This window comes from Uranotaenia lowii, chromosome 2, assembly GCF_029784155.1.
Source record: "Uranotaenia lowii strain MFRU-FL chromosome 2, ASM2978415v1, whole genome shotgun sequence".
In the NCBI taxonomy this organism is placed as follows: domain Eukaryota; kingdom Metazoa; phylum Arthropoda; class Insecta; order Diptera; family Culicidae; genus Uranotaenia; species Uranotaenia lowii.
This window is the reverse complement of record NC_073692.1, coordinates 414,610,402-414,625,488: the sequence shown is the minus strand read 5'-3', so window position 1 is coordinate 414,625,488 and position 15,087 is coordinate 414,610,402. Positions and strand designations below refer to the sequence as shown.

The following is a 15,087-nucleotide window of genomic DNA, read 5'->3' as shown; positions in this document are numbered from 1 at the left end:
TCATTTTAGGATTAATTTTAGCCTGCAGCACATAACTTTCTCAAAAGTCGGGTCATTTGGGGAACTCTACTGGGTATCATAGCGATTAAAATCATAATATCATCAGCCAAATTGAAAAAAGCCAATTTTGGAATTATTATCCGTTTGGGGTTTGTAACATTTTTAAAGGAGCTCAAAGTTTAAGAAGACTGATACTGAATTTTTGAATAGGTGACATTCATGTTAATTGAAAAATTCTTGTCATGTGAAGCCAAACCACAGATTTCAAAATACAAATGTCTGAATCGAAAATTAATATTTTGAGACCAAAACTTAAAACTTTATTTAAAAAGTTTTCTCTAGTCACAATAACAATTCAGTGCCATTAGAAGTATAGATTTTTGCGCTGCCTGTTGAACCACCCTAAAGCAGCCTGTGTTGTTCGTCCGTCTCTGACTGATGTGGATGTGGACATTCCGTCGTCGATCGACGACCGCGCGGCGCTGCAGCTCATTCAGTCAGTCAAAGTTAACCGTCGTCGTCACAGTGTGTTTAGATCGGCGCGCCCGGAACCCGAGCTCTTTCTTCTCCAAGAATTGACTGCTGGATTAGAAGAGGCGCTTCCTGACCTAAGTTGATTTCAATTGGATAAATTATCGGAAAAATAAGACGTTTTGTGAGACAAACTGTTTTTTTAAATTTGAAATTTGACGTCCATAGTTAAGTGTAACGTGGAAGGAGTCGTTTCGTGAAAGTGATAGTGCCAACAAACGGCTAACAACAGAGAATGATGCTGAAGAAGCTCCCGTTATCAACAGGTTGGTGATAGTGATTAATTTATAAATAAAATTGTACAATACTCGCAGTCAAACCCTAGAGGCAAGTCGCAACGGTTCGCAGAAAACACGTTCTCGCGTTCTTTGGGGTGATGTTGCTCTTCCTGATGGCGGAAAGAAAAATATGCTTCCTTGTATTAGCAGAAGCGTTTGAAAACGTGTTTATCTGCTTCGATTTATTTTTTTGTTTTGAAAAATCTACGCAGAATCTCTCAGAAGCGAGGCAGATGAGTTAGACTTAGAAGAAGGACACCTACATGAAACCAGATCATCTTCAACGGTTGTTGATTCTGATGCTTGTTTCTTCTGGTTTCAAAGCTAAAGCCACTCGTTTGATGCGTTTCTGGACTTTGTTCCATCTATTTTTATCCGATTCCAGTTCCCACTGATTGGAGAAATGCAACGCCCATACGCAGGAGAGCGCAGTGGGTGTTACGGATGGCGCAACGAATCTTCTACATATGCGCATCAGTTGGAAGTTGGTTTGCATCGAAACGGATTTGAAAAGGAAAAAAAACCCAACCGAGTCAAAGAACAATAAACGAGAGAAAGAATGACGAAGAAAATAAATAAAACTGACCTTTGATACGCAAGTTTATTGTGATGTTTGTTGTGTTGAACGTCGTCGTCCAGCAATCAAAAGCCATTTAGGTCTTATACCTTATACATAGTACCTTTTGGGATGGGATAAAGAAAATGCGCTAGCCATAAGGTATAGACACTCGCATGGATAAACCGCAACGCTCCTGTTAAGTGGAATCCAGCAACGCAACGTATTATGCATATTTGCATCCGGAGTCAGTCGTCCATAGGCAGCTTGTGTTTATTTGATTAATTTATTCAACCCGTAAATGAACTCCAATAACAATTTGAATTTGCCGATATCGTACCGTATCGAACCCCATACAAACAACATGTTGACTTGTGTATTTTTGACTCAACGGCTGAGCTACGATTTTTTCTCCTATAAATATAAGTATGATTAGGGTCTGAGTACTACTTTTCAGTAGATTGTTTTTCATCGATAAACTTCGAGCTTAATTCAGAAAAATATACACAAACCGAAATAGGATCACTACCCTAAACAATGTGGGAGTGAATCTGATACCTACTAGACACTCTTTGAATTAGTCTTCGCAGAGATGTTTTGTTTTTCCACTCTGTCTATCTGCTATCACCATACATATATAGACGAGAATATTAAAAAAAAAAAAAAATAGGTCGGATGAGGAACGCAAATCGCAACCACTTGGTTCGCTCAATTTGGCCCAATAAATTATGATTGAATTAGAACGCCGAAATAAACAGAAACACAACACGACTGTTTGATAAACACGACGACCCGAGTGCTGCTCATTTATGCGCGTAGCGCATTTTGCGCGCGACGTTTCGATCACCACATCTTGTGAATGAGAACATTTTTGTAAACCGAAGGAATACTGAACTTGGCTTTGAAAAATTTTAGAAGGAAGGAGCATTTCAATCTAATCAAAAGAAAAATATCCCGAAGATTTAGTTTGAAAGAGGACTGGAACTTAGAATTTAAACTGTTATCAATATTTAATTCAATTTACAATAGTATTTTCAAAAGAAAATAGAAATTTGTGGTATTGGCTGCATTATTAATAGGTATCATATTTTTAATATTGGATAAGTGTCGTAAATTGAAAAAAAATATTTTAAATATCCTAGAGCGTACAAGACAATGTACAATGGGAAAAAAGTATACAAACCGCGAAGAAATTCAATATCTTTCGTTGAACATGAACCAAATCTATGAAAATATACTTTTCTTATGTGAAAATTTCCGAAGAATCGATTGGACATAGTTTCAAACGCCGCACAAGCTTACGAACGGAGATATAGTGCCTTTTTAACCCCTAATTCCTATATATTTTGTAAACATTCCAGAAAAACACTGATTTGAACTAGAGAATTTTGAACGAAAACAGACCTAACGTGTGTAATTTTTTCTGAGGAATCGAATGAAGGCTGTTTGAGCCACCGCACGCTTCGGAAAATGAAGTTATTGCTGTTTTACCTTTAATTCTCCTACATTTTTCAAATTGTTAAGAAAACGCATGTTCGGACTTGAATATTTTGAATTTAATAAGACGTATCTTGTGTGATTTTTTCCGAGAAATCGTATAAAGGCTGTTTGAGCCACCGCACGCTTCGGAAAATGAAGTTATGGCTGTTGAAACTATGTCCAATCGATTCTTCGGAAATTTTCACAAAAGGAAAGTATATTTTCATAGATTTAGTTCATGTGTGACGAAAGATATTGAATTTCTTCGCTGTTTGTACACATTCTTCCCCATTGTGCGATGTTTAAATTTCCAGAAAATCATTTGGTAGAAATGATATTTTTTTAGAAGTTTTTACAACCTTTATGTGTTATAATATTCATTGAATTTTTGTAATTTCTTGTAGTTTTTGTCATTCTTACGATTTTTGTAGCGTTTGTATTTTTATATCATTTATGTAATTTTTATAATTTTAAATTTTTATGTCACGACTTAAATTTTTGTGATTTTTGTACCTTTTTTTTAAGTTTGAAATTTTTGTATTTTTTATCATTTTTGAAATATTTATTTTTGTCATTATTACAATTATTCAGTTTTTCTATATATTTTTCTTTGAAAATTTTATCTCAGACCCTTATCATACTTATATTTATTTCATACTGGCTGTCCCGATGAAGATGTGATAATTATATAAATGTCCATTTATTTGAACAACATTTTGAATTACATTTCAAAATCATTTAAATGCAACCTTTTTCAAATGAATGCTGCAACTTACGTTTGGAAGTGCAATACGAATATCATTTATTAAAATGTTCTGCAATGATTTTTATTTCCCTTTGTTTTCAACCCTGATTCTAAGTTAATTTTTAAATCATTCATTTTTGTCATTTCTGTAAATTTTGTCACGTTTGCCAATTTTTCCTTTTTTGTCTGCTTTGTCATTTTTGTCATTTTTGTCATTTTTTGTCATTTTTGTCATTTTTGTCATTTTTGTCATTTTTGTCATTTTTGTCATTTTTGTCATTTTTGTCATTTTTGTCATTTTTGTCATTTTTGTCGTTTTTGTCATTTTTGTCATTTTTGTCACTTTTGTCATTTTTGTCTGATTTTGTTATTTTTGTAATTTTTGCAATTTTTGTAATTTTTGTAATTTTTGTAATTTTTGTATTTTTTGTCGTTTTTGTTATTTTTGTCATTTTTGTCATTTTTGTCATTTTTGTCATTTTTGTCATTTTTGTCATTTTTGTCATTTTTGTCATTTTTGTCATTTTTGTCATTTTTGTCATTTTGGTCATTTTTGTCATTTTTGTCATTTTTGTCATTTTTGTCGTTTTTTTCATTTTTGTCGTTTTTGTCATTTTTGTCAATTTTGTCATTTTTGTCATTTTTGTCATTTTTGTCATTTTTGTCATTTTTGTCATTTTTGTCATTTTTGTTATTTTTGTAATTTTTGTCATTTTTGTCATTTTTGTCATTTTTGTCATTTTTGTAATTTTTGTAATTTTTGTAATTTTTGTCATTTTTGTAATTTTTGTAATTTTTGTTATTTTCGTTATTTTTGTAATTTTTGTCATTTTTGTAATTTTTGTAATTTTTGTAATTTTTGTAATTTTTGTAATTTTTGTAATTTTTGTAATTTTTGTAATTTTTGTAATTTTTGTAATTTTTGTAATTTTTGTTATTTTTGTAATGTTGGTAATTTTTTGTAATTTATGTCATTTATGTCATTTATGTCAGTTTTGTCATTTTTGTCATTTTTGTATTTTTTGTATTTTTTGTCATTTTTGTCATTTTTGTCAGTTTTGTCATTTTTGTCATTTTTTGTCATTTTTGTCATTTTTGTCATTTTTGTCATTTTTGTCATTTTTGTCATTTTTGTTATTTTTGTCATTTTTGTCATTTTTGTCATTTTTGTCATTTTTGTCATTTTTGTCATTATTTGTCATTTTTGTCATTTTTGTCATTTTTGTCATTTTTGTCATTTTTGTCATTTTTGTCATTTTTGTCATTTTTGTCATTTTTGTCATTTTTGTCATTTTTGTCATTTTTGTCATTTTTGTCATTTTTGTCATTTTTGTCATTTTTGTCATTTTTATTATTTTTGTCCTTTTCGTCATTTTTTTCGTTTTTGTCAATTTTGTCGTGTTTGTCAATTTTGTCATTTTTATCGTTTTGTCAATTTTGTCATTTTTGATATTTTCGTCGTTTTCGTCATAATCATCATTTTCGTCAGTTTTGTCAAATTTTTCAATTTGTTCATTTTTGTCATTTTTGTAATTTTTGTCATTTTTGTCATTTCGTCATTTTTGTCATTTCAGTAATTTTTAATTTTTTGTAATTTTTGCCATTTTCGTCTATTTGTCAATTTTGTTCGTTTTGTCATTTTTGTCATGTTTGTTTTTTTTTGGGAATTTTTGTCTTTTTTTTCGTTTTTGTCTATTTGGTCATTTTTGGCATTTTCGTCATTTACACACTTCAACGAGATCAAACGTCGATTTTTTTATCAAGATGTCCTGAAGGCGTTAAAAAATTAACTGAATTCAATGTAATGTTTTAAATTGAAAATTGATAGATGGATTGTAGTGATCAAAATCAACAATCAAAGTTCATTTCCAGACCTACCAAATTTAACGCGCTAAAATATTTGATAAGGCAACATGCGTTTGCCCCAGGCAATCTAAATCTAAATGCAACGTTGAGGGCAAGGTTATCACCTATTATGTTGCACCTATTTATCAAAAAGTTCACATAAGCTATTTTCGATTGGGGAACAGAACACATAATGAGTTTTAATTTCATGATTATGCACCAACCTTATCTGTTGTTTTTAATTTTTTGTTTGTTTTTGATTTCAGCCCCAACGGCTTCGCGACTGATCCAGCGATGCCTTACTGTCCAGGCTAGCCCTCAGGAGGTACCGGAACTGCCAAAGACAGACCAAACTTACAGCAAACGTAGCTATGAGGACATTACAAAGCTGCGCAAAACCTACCTCACCCCTAATGTCACTTCCTACTACAAGAAACCTCTGCTCATCCACAAGGGTAGCATGCAGTGGCTGTTCGATCACGAGGGCCGCCGCTATTTGGACATGTTCGGAGGGATTGTGACCGTCTCGGTGGGCCACTGCCATCCGTAAGTTGGATTGTGTTAACGGGTGAAGGTTTATTGATTATTTGAATTATTTTTCAGGAAAGTTAACGCCGCCCTGGAGGAACAAATGGGCCAACTGTGGCATACCACAAACATCTACATGCACCCCAAGGTTCACGAGTACGCCGAAAAGCTTACCTCCAAGCTGCCGGGAGATCTGAAGAACGTTTACTTCGTCAACTCCGGATCGGAGGCTAACGATCTGGCGATGTTGATGGCTCGCCTCTACACCGGACATCAGGAGATCATCAGCTTCCGTAACGCTTATCATGGCGCATCACCCTACACGATGGGGTTGACAGCTCATTCCACCTGGCGCTATCCCCTGCCGGGAGTCAGTAACGGGGTGATTCACGCGATGAACCCAGACCCTTACACCGGCATTTGGGGAGGTAAAAATTGTCGCGATTCACCAGTTCAAACGACACGTCACTGCGACTGTCCACCGGATCAGTGCTACGCCTCAGGACGATACTACGAACAGTTGGAGCAAATCTTCAAATACTCGCTGCCACGTGGTAAGGTAGCTGCACTGTTTGCGGAATCGATTCAGGGTGTCGGTGGAACCGTCCAATATCCCAAAGGTTACATCAAGAAGGCCGCAGAACTGGTGCGGGCCAATGGAGGACTGTTCGTGGCCGATGAGGTGCAGTCTGGATTTGCTAGGACTGGGGAGCACTATTGGGGCTTCGAGGGACACGACGTGATGCCGGATATCGTTACGATGGCCAAGGGTATCGGAAATGGATTCCCGATTGGAGCAGTCGTAACTTCCAGGAAGGTGGCGGAAGTTCTGTCCCAGGCACTGCACTTCAACACCTACGGAGGAAATCCGTTGGCCAGTGCTGTCGGTATTGCGGTTTTGGATGTGAGTCTTGAATTCTAACAAAATTCGAAAAATCCTTTTGTTAAAAATGTAAATTTGTTGTAGGTTATCGATGAGGAAAATCTACAGAAGAATGCTCGAGATGTTGGAACCTATCTTTTGCAGGGATTGGAGAAACTGCGCGACAAATACGATATCGTTGGAGATGTCAGAGGAAAGGTAAGTTTCAAAAACATACTAAGGTGATTCAATTTGTGAATCAGTGATTACCGGTAACAATTTTCAATCTGAAAAATTTAAAGGGGTGTTCGTGAAATTGGTCATGTCCAATGCCAAAAAGCGCGAACAAAATATGCCAAGGCGATCAGTCATGCTTTCAACAACAAAGATTTTAGGGAGATGCTCGACGAAAGAATGTATTTTGATGAATTTTAACTTATTTAAATTGTGCTTCAATTCATTGAACAAATTCATTCTAATTAATGCAAAGCATTTCATTTTAATTTAAAACTGACAATGTTTTCTTTGTATATGAGATCATTGCGCACTAACGAATAATTCTAACCCTTCCTTTCATGATATTTTATATTTTCCATAAAATAACACATTAAAAAAAATATTTAAAAAAATGTATTGATTTTCAACAACTCCACACTCAAAGTTCTTTTGCGTAAAATTGATTTGCTGGAAAATGTAAAAACCTATTTTCTGAAAATATATAAATTTACGTATCAAATTTGATAAAATTAAAAGAAATTCTACAACTATTTTAAATGGGACCCTCTTCCCCTCCTCCCCATTTCCTAAGGGATTAGGGTGTCTTTTCTTTTATAATATCATCATGTCAAGATTCGTCCTTAATTTAATGAAAATCGCTTCAAAATTAGGCCGGATCAAATTTCAAATCCTTCTTTTGTCACTAGGAGTTAGAACATCGCGAGGGGGGGGGGACAATAAAAAATAATGCGAAAAACAAATAAATTGGAATATATTGCTCGAAAGCTTGTGTGCATCAAAGTTACAAAGAATATCATTTCACAAAACCTAAAAAACAAGTAATTTTTTATCGAAAAATTCAATAAAAAAAAAGGTGGAAAAACTTCCATCTTAAAAAAATTTGTTTTTTTTTGTCTTGAAATCTTTTGGATTCTTGAATTTTTTTTTTTCGAAATTTACATTAAGTACTTCAAAATTTATTTGATTCCCCCTTCGGGTTTTTGAAAATTTCGAAGTGAGGGGTGACAAAAGAAGAAATTGATATTTTGTCCATCCTTATTAAATCTGCTAAAGTTTTCCGTATCTTTTCCATGGATTAACGGATATTAGTCACATTGGCGTCAAAATGGCACATTTGTCACTTTGTTTTTCTGAATTTACTCGAAAACTATATGGGATTTCAAAAACCTTTTCAGAGTACATATTTAAAAGTGTTGAATAAGTAACCTGTGAATTAATAGAATTGTCAGTAGGCTATGCAATAAGTTTGAAATAAATGTTCACTTCACTCTGACTACTCTCATAAACACCACACGCGTTTTGCTAATAGGTTATGAACCCAGAGTATAGCCATAGTAACGGCCAAACAAAGTGAAAAAATTTTCTTGAAGATTCGAAAATTTCCCGGAAGTAGTCAAGATGAACGGTCGAGCTAATTCAAGCAGTTCCAACAGCAACTTAGCAGCAGAAGGAAGCGGAAATGGTCCGAATAGGATTGCTGGCGGAAACTTTTCAATGCCGATGGTGGAGCGATTGCGAGGACGCGAAAATTATTCCTCGTGGTCGTTTGCTACGAAGATGGTCCTGAACCGTGAAGGAACGTGGGAAGTTGTAGATGGCCGACAAGACGAGGACCCGGTGGATGCGATTCCCATGAAGGCACTGGCAACGATTTGTCTCAGCATTGAACCCGTAAATTACAGTTTGGTTCAACGTGCTCTAACTGCAAGAGAAGCGTGAAAACCTTAAATTCGCGTTCCAGGATAACGGAATGATTCGTCGGATCGGGCTTTTGAGGAAGCTGACTAGAATTCGTCTCGAAGATTGCGGTTCCGTGGAGGAATATGTAAGCGAGTTGAAGTCGACAAGCCATAAACTCGCGGAAGTGAGTTTCGTCGTAGATGACACGTGGCTGGGCCTACCGGAAGCGTATGAACCCATGATTATGGGAATGGGGACATCGGGTGCGAGATTGACGGCAGATGCTGTGAAACCGAAAATTTGCAGAACGTAAAGATGTCGAATCTGGCTGGTCCGAACCGAGGTGGTGCATTCTTTTCAAAACAACGATGAACGAAAAAAAACCAAAAAATCCGGCGTGAAATGCTACAAGTGCAATCGTTTTGGGCATTATGCTGCTGAATGTCCAACCAAGGAGAGCAAGGACGGAAAAAGAAAACCCAAGGCTGGGAAACATGCAGCTTTTAGCGTGTTTCAGTCGTTCAGTGAAAATCAATGGATCTTTGATTCCGGAGCGACTACTCACATGTGTTTTGACGGAGCGATTTTAGAAGATGCAATGAAGGTTGAGCAGCGCATAAATGTGGCAAACAACGGCGTGTCCCTGGTCAAAGCAAGCGGGAGTGTGAGACTTCGAGCGATGGTTGAAGGCGACACGTGTGAGCTAATGATGGCAAACGTTTTAAATGTCCCGGATCTTGCGCTAAATTTGATATCGGTGAGTAAGATTTAGGAAATATTCATGAAGCAGCCCGAGGGATTCGTGGACCAGAATAATCCCCAGAAAGTTTATCGTCTCCGAAAAGCGCTGTACGGTTTGAAGCAGGCCAGCCGAGTGTGGAACTTGAAGCTGGACATGGAGTTGCAGAAACTTGGCTTGAAACGTTCCAGTTACGGTCCAGATTGGTGCATTTAGGTGAAAAAATGACTTTCTGAAAGTTTCAGGTCATTTGGTAGAAGCACGAGCTGGCGCAAAGGACTTGAAATTTGTATGAAGATATTCGGCAAAATGTATGGAAAATCGACATACTTTCACTCTTTGTGTTCTAAAAAATGTTGCCAGTATGCTAGAAAGCTCAGAATTTCAGGAATTGTAGTTCAAACCATGACAAAAAAGTTTGTAGAAGATTGTAACGCAATACGAGTTAACTGTGATGAGTTATCCGCAATTGAATGTGTGATTTTTTTCGCCTTCTTCTATGTATCGTGATCGGTGTATGGTCTAATAATCGCACTGACTTGATCGCATTGTCACAAAATGAGAATAACAAATAGAAAGTTTGTGTCCTCGGAAAAGTTGCGAAAATAGCTCTTACAAACATTATCGCGGGGCATTGAGACTTTGCCGAAGACACAAACTCTCTATCTGTTATTCTCATTGTGTGACAATGCGATCAAGTTAGTACTTATAGTCCACTTAACCACCCGTTCGCTACGAGGCAGTTCGAATCCAGGTGAGGCACACAGGACTGCAGCGAAACGGATCTTACGGTTCCTGAAACAGTCGAAGGCGAAGAAGTTGGTCTACCGGAAGCAGAAAGAAGCAGTTTTCGAAGGTTTCAGTGATGCTGACTGGGGCAATGACCCAGAATCTCGACGGTCCATTACTGGATACATTTTCATGTGTGCTGGAGGATCTTAATCATGGAGTTGCAGAAGACAACCGACAGTGGCACTATCTACTACAGAAGCGGAATACATGGCCCTGTCCGCAGCTACGCAAGAAGCTTTGTGGTGGCATAGATTCCGGAAGGAGGTCCTCGGAATAGGTAAATCGGTACCACTATTTTGTGACAACCGAAGTGCTATTTGTCTAGCTGAGAAGGAAATAGGATACTCGCCCCGAAGTAAACACATCGATCTACGACATCAATTCGTAAGGGAGCAACTTGAGAAGAAGACGATTCAAATATTCCACGTTGCGTCCAATCTCCAGAAAGCAGATGTCCTAACGAAAGGCATTCGAGCTCCTAAATTCTTTTAAGCATCCAGAGTCCTAGGTTTAGAAAATTCAGGTTATGAGGGGGATGTTGAATAAGTAACCTGTGAATTAATAGAATTGTCAGTAGGCTATGCAATAAGTTTGAAATAAATGTTCACTTTACTCTGACTACTCTCATAAACCACACGCGTTTTGCTAATAGAAAGCTTTTAGAAAAGTGCATAAAATGACGTCAAAAAGCCAAAACCGATAAAAATGGATGTTCGTCACTTCGACATATCATTCGACATATCATTCGACATATCAATTTTTTCTATGATTTTGTTCCTGGTAGAATATTTTCTCATTGTTAGGCTTTATTATTCTTTATCATTTTTATCTTTTGTAATATTGTCTTATTATTTTTCTTTTTTTTAACAAAATTCTACTCGTTGAGTCGTTGAGCCCAAATTCCATAACAGCTTCAAAAAAAAGGGTAATCATCATTGAAAAAAAAACACTTTTCTGATTGTTATACTTACATATGTAGGTAGTTGATTTAAGAAATGTATTTTCTTCTAACTTCATACATTATCAATACTTTTCGCATTATTATCGAACAATCAATACCTACCCAGCTAACATGAAATCGTAATAGAAATGATAATCCAAATCGAATATTTAGACATTTTCAATAAACATCGTACACACGTTGGTATTGAGTGATTTTCCACCATTCATTTACGACAAGCTTTGCCTAAAGAAAGTTGAATCGGATAGCAGTTTAGTCAAATCGTAAATAAGTCTTCAGATCTATAGCGTGATTAATATCAGTTGATGAATTGGCATCGCGGTAAGATATCGGGCAGCCAACTCGTAGGACTGGAGTTCAAATCTCTGTCGGGGAATTTTTTTTTCGTTTATTTTGCTTTTTGTGGGAAAATCGAATCGTTGGAATCTTGTCATTGTAGATATATCGCCTCCAATTTTGTAGCTATATGCTATTTTGGTAAGTTTAATAGAATCTTTTCACCTGGTATACATGTTTAAATAATTCTGTTGTTCTTGTGTTATACCTTCATAAATGTTTGCTGGGTAGGTTCCACATATAAAGTTTAGAGCTATTTTTGAGACTCCAACTCCACATCGACGTAGGATTCATCCTGCTCATCCTTCTTGGCCGAATCCGTTCTCTTGGCTCCGTTACCTTCGAACATCGGATTGTTGAAAGACGAGCTTAGATTTTCGATACCGGACGGGCTGAAGTTGATGTCTACCGCCGATTGTCCTTCCTCGTGTTCATTGTTGGGATCAAATCGGGCAAATACGAAGGGGGTTGCGATAAACTGTCGATTGCGTATCATGACGAGAATGCGGGGGAGCACTCGATCATCGTAGTAGTAGACGTAGAACGATGTAAAGAAGGCGGATACGATGAGTAGGGTGAATAAGATCACCGTTATCAGCTGTCCCGACTGGTACGGCACATATGGATGTCCCGAGCTCAGTATTCTGTGGCCTAAAAGAAGGGACATTTTTAAGAACTTTTAAAAGTTGAAAATGAGTTCCGCTTTTACTTACTGTTCATAAATTGTTTGGCGAAGAAAGACTCCAAACTTTTCAGCAGCTCAACACTTATTTCATCGTACTCCTCTTTGTCTACAATCACCAGCTGCAGGGCATCATTTTGAACGCTGACATGATATTCAACTGCTGATGCATCAACCTCAGATGCGGTGATCTTCCTGTCGAGTTTTTTCCTGAAGGTTTCCAGATCAAACTTCCCTCCAAAGCTCAACAAATCCATCGTCAGCACTCCACCACAAATGGCGCAACAATAACCGACCGGTTGAATCGGGTTAAGACACCGCGGAATCGGACAAATTTCATTCCGACAGACAGCATCCGCAACCCACTCCGGTTGACAGGGACACTTTTCCGGACTGGCACATTTACCCTCCCGAACGACGCTATCTTCAGCATTATAGAACACGTACTGGCCCAAATCCGATCGGAAAAATTGTTGCAACTCTGCCAATCCACTCGTTTTCCCATAAACCACCCCTTTCAATTCAACCGCCTCGTGATACTGAAGATCAATTGGCCCAGGTGGATCCAGGAAAACTGCTTCCTCAAATTGACACGGGATCCGCTCCAAATGGGGCACTGCCTTGTTCGGTTCCGGAAGCACGTTCCCCATTGCATCGACTGCCAGCCAGTTCTCGGCCGCGTAATAAGGTCTCCGGATGGGAGCTTTGAAAACAGCTGGCGCCAATTTCGAACTATCTGCCAAGAAAGTAAGTGAAAAATCCGTTTCCGGTATCACTACGACACCTTCTCGGGGTAGGACGATCGATTCCGTCTGTCCAACCTGGGGCAAATCAACGAGGGCATTCAGTTTGGCCGGGAAAACTATGGATTGACCGTGCTGAGGAACGCTCTGTGATAGCCAGTTGGAAGGATTGTCAAAGTTCAAATCGAAGCGCCACAGTTTCGAAGCACTTGTCACTGTTAGAATTAGGGGATAGAGGATGAGAATCTTTCGTGAGCACATTTTCAGTTTCAAACTGCAACTGATTGAGATGTGGTTTGAAAGTGGTTTTAATCTCTCCGGAAAAAGGGGCGTTTTCCAACATGATGAATGGGCTTTACTACAGTAGGGTAACGGGCCTATTTAGACCGTTTTGGAAAGAAGCAAGACAATTTCTTGAAATAAAAAAGTAATCTTTAAAACTTTTTACTGGTTTTTCCATTCATTACGAAGAAATACCAGGATCACAAACACGTGAGAAAATTACATTACCGAAACTGTTTTTATACAATAAATGTATTAACCTAAAAATTAAAAATTTGAAAATCGTCAAATTTTATGAATCAATTAAAATAGTGGCTCCAGAGAGTAGTAGGAGGATTTTTTTTTAAATAAAAGAAAATATAAATATACATACCTGCTTTCCTATTTTCCAGGGTTTGATGATCGGTGTTGAGCTGGTGGCCGACAAGCAGACACGTCAACATCTTAGCGCCCCACACTTTGTGGAAATCTGGGAGATGTGTAAGGACATGGGAGTTCTGTTCGGACGAGGTGGCCTCAACGCTAACGTAAGTTGTTACCGGTTCCGGTTCAGCACATTTCACATTCCGGGCATACTTAGAGCGGAGTCACTACGACTAACTCTCCCACTCGCAGCTAGCAGCTCAACTAAACTTTTGCACTTTGTTGTAAATAGAACAGCACGTAATGGTTTAGATGAATGTTCTTTTTTTTGCTTTGTTACACATAAACTTCTTTCGCTTTTCTATAAATATGCCATATTCCCACCCACAGGTACTTAGAATTAAACCGCCCATGTGTTTAACCAAAGAAGACGTGGAAACTGCCATCCAGGTGCTGGACAAGGCACTGGAAAAGCACTGCGAGAGCGCCCAGAAACTTATCTGACCCATTCTAGACTGCGATGCACCTTGGGATAACCAATCCAAAATGAAACTAACAGCAACCATACAATTGATTTAAAAAAAAAACATATATGAATTGGAGTAATTAAAATAGTGCACAAAATTGGAAAATAAATTCACGCGTTCATATTTAAAAGTTCGGCCATTGGTCAAAATTGGTGCTATTGCTCCTTGTGTTGTAGAAATCCATAACCCCAGATGAGTTCTGGGTCTAAATAATCCCTCTAGAAAACGCGCGCACAACACTGTAGTCAATGTTTCTAACAACCTTCCTCGGAGGATTAGTAGAATGTCGGTAACATTTCCTTACATATTATAACTAAGGCCTTTCCTCATGGTAAAGTATTTCGGTATCGAATGATACCTATCAATTCATGTACAAAATCATATTCATTCTTATACCAGCTTATGATAATGATGGCGAATATATCAACTAACTCATATGGTGTGAAATTCTATAAATCATTCGTCACTTTATGCATTTGTCATTACTGCCTATCATAAAATTGTATGTTTTACATTTGAATATTAATACAACTTTTAAATTATTCCCATTTAAAAAAAAACTCAACTGATACAGGTCCTCCGGTTGAAACCACCGATGATTGTGAACCTTCAAGATGCAGAATACGCACTGGCCGTAATCGATTTTGCCTGTGATGCCTACCAGAAGAAACGAAGACGCGGTTGCCGAAAGTGCTGAAAAACGACAAACGCAGATGAAGTCTGCCGGACTTCTACCGAACCGAAATTTTGTCTGTGATTTACATACGCACACTTGCCAATGCGTGCACAATGATATTACATACTTCTAGCATTCTAAATGATTCATTCCATGCTGGTTTTTTTTTTTCTATCGTAGATTTAAGCTACTGTGATTCCAGTTCTCGAAACAGTAATAACAGGATATTATCCAAATAAACGGGA

At 37.3% G+C, this 15,087-nt stretch overlaps 2 protein-coding genes across 3 annotated transcripts; one reads left to right on the top strand and one right to left on the bottom strand.

The window, feature by feature from the left end:
- Positions 1–483: 483 nt before the first annotated feature.
- LOC129749005 (alanine--glyoxylate aminotransferase 2, mitochondrial-like) lies at positions 484–15,084 on the top strand. 2 transcript variants are annotated; one of them, XM_055743826.1, is made up of 6 exons: positions 484–797; positions 5,701–5,980; positions 6,038–6,866; positions 6,930–7,043; positions 13,669–13,803; positions 14,741–15,084. In XM_055743826.1, the coding sequence occupies exons 1-6, from the start codon at positions 767–769 to the stop codon at positions 14,861–14,863; spliced, it is 1,512 nt and encodes a 503-aa protein (XP_055599801.1). In that variant the 5' UTR covers positions 484–766; the 3' UTR covers positions 14,864–15,084. The 2 variants fall into 2 exon arrangements, with proteins under 2 accessions (XP_055599801.1, XP_055599802.1); XM_055743827.1 differs by lacking the exon at positions 14,741–15,084 and adding an exon at positions 14,030–14,729.
- Positions 11,311–13,354, bottom strand: LOC129749007 (protein amnionless-like). Its single transcript, XM_055743830.1, has 2 exons — positions 12,283–13,354; positions 11,311–12,220 (listed from the first exon to the last, which is right to left on the bottom strand). The coding sequence occupies exons 1-2, from the start codon at positions 13,253–13,255 to the stop codon at positions 11,823–11,825; spliced, it is 1,371 nt and encodes a 456-aa protein (XP_055599805.1). The 5' UTR covers positions 13,256–13,354; the 3' UTR covers positions 11,311–11,822.
- Positions 15,085–15,087: the final 3 nt, after the last annotated feature.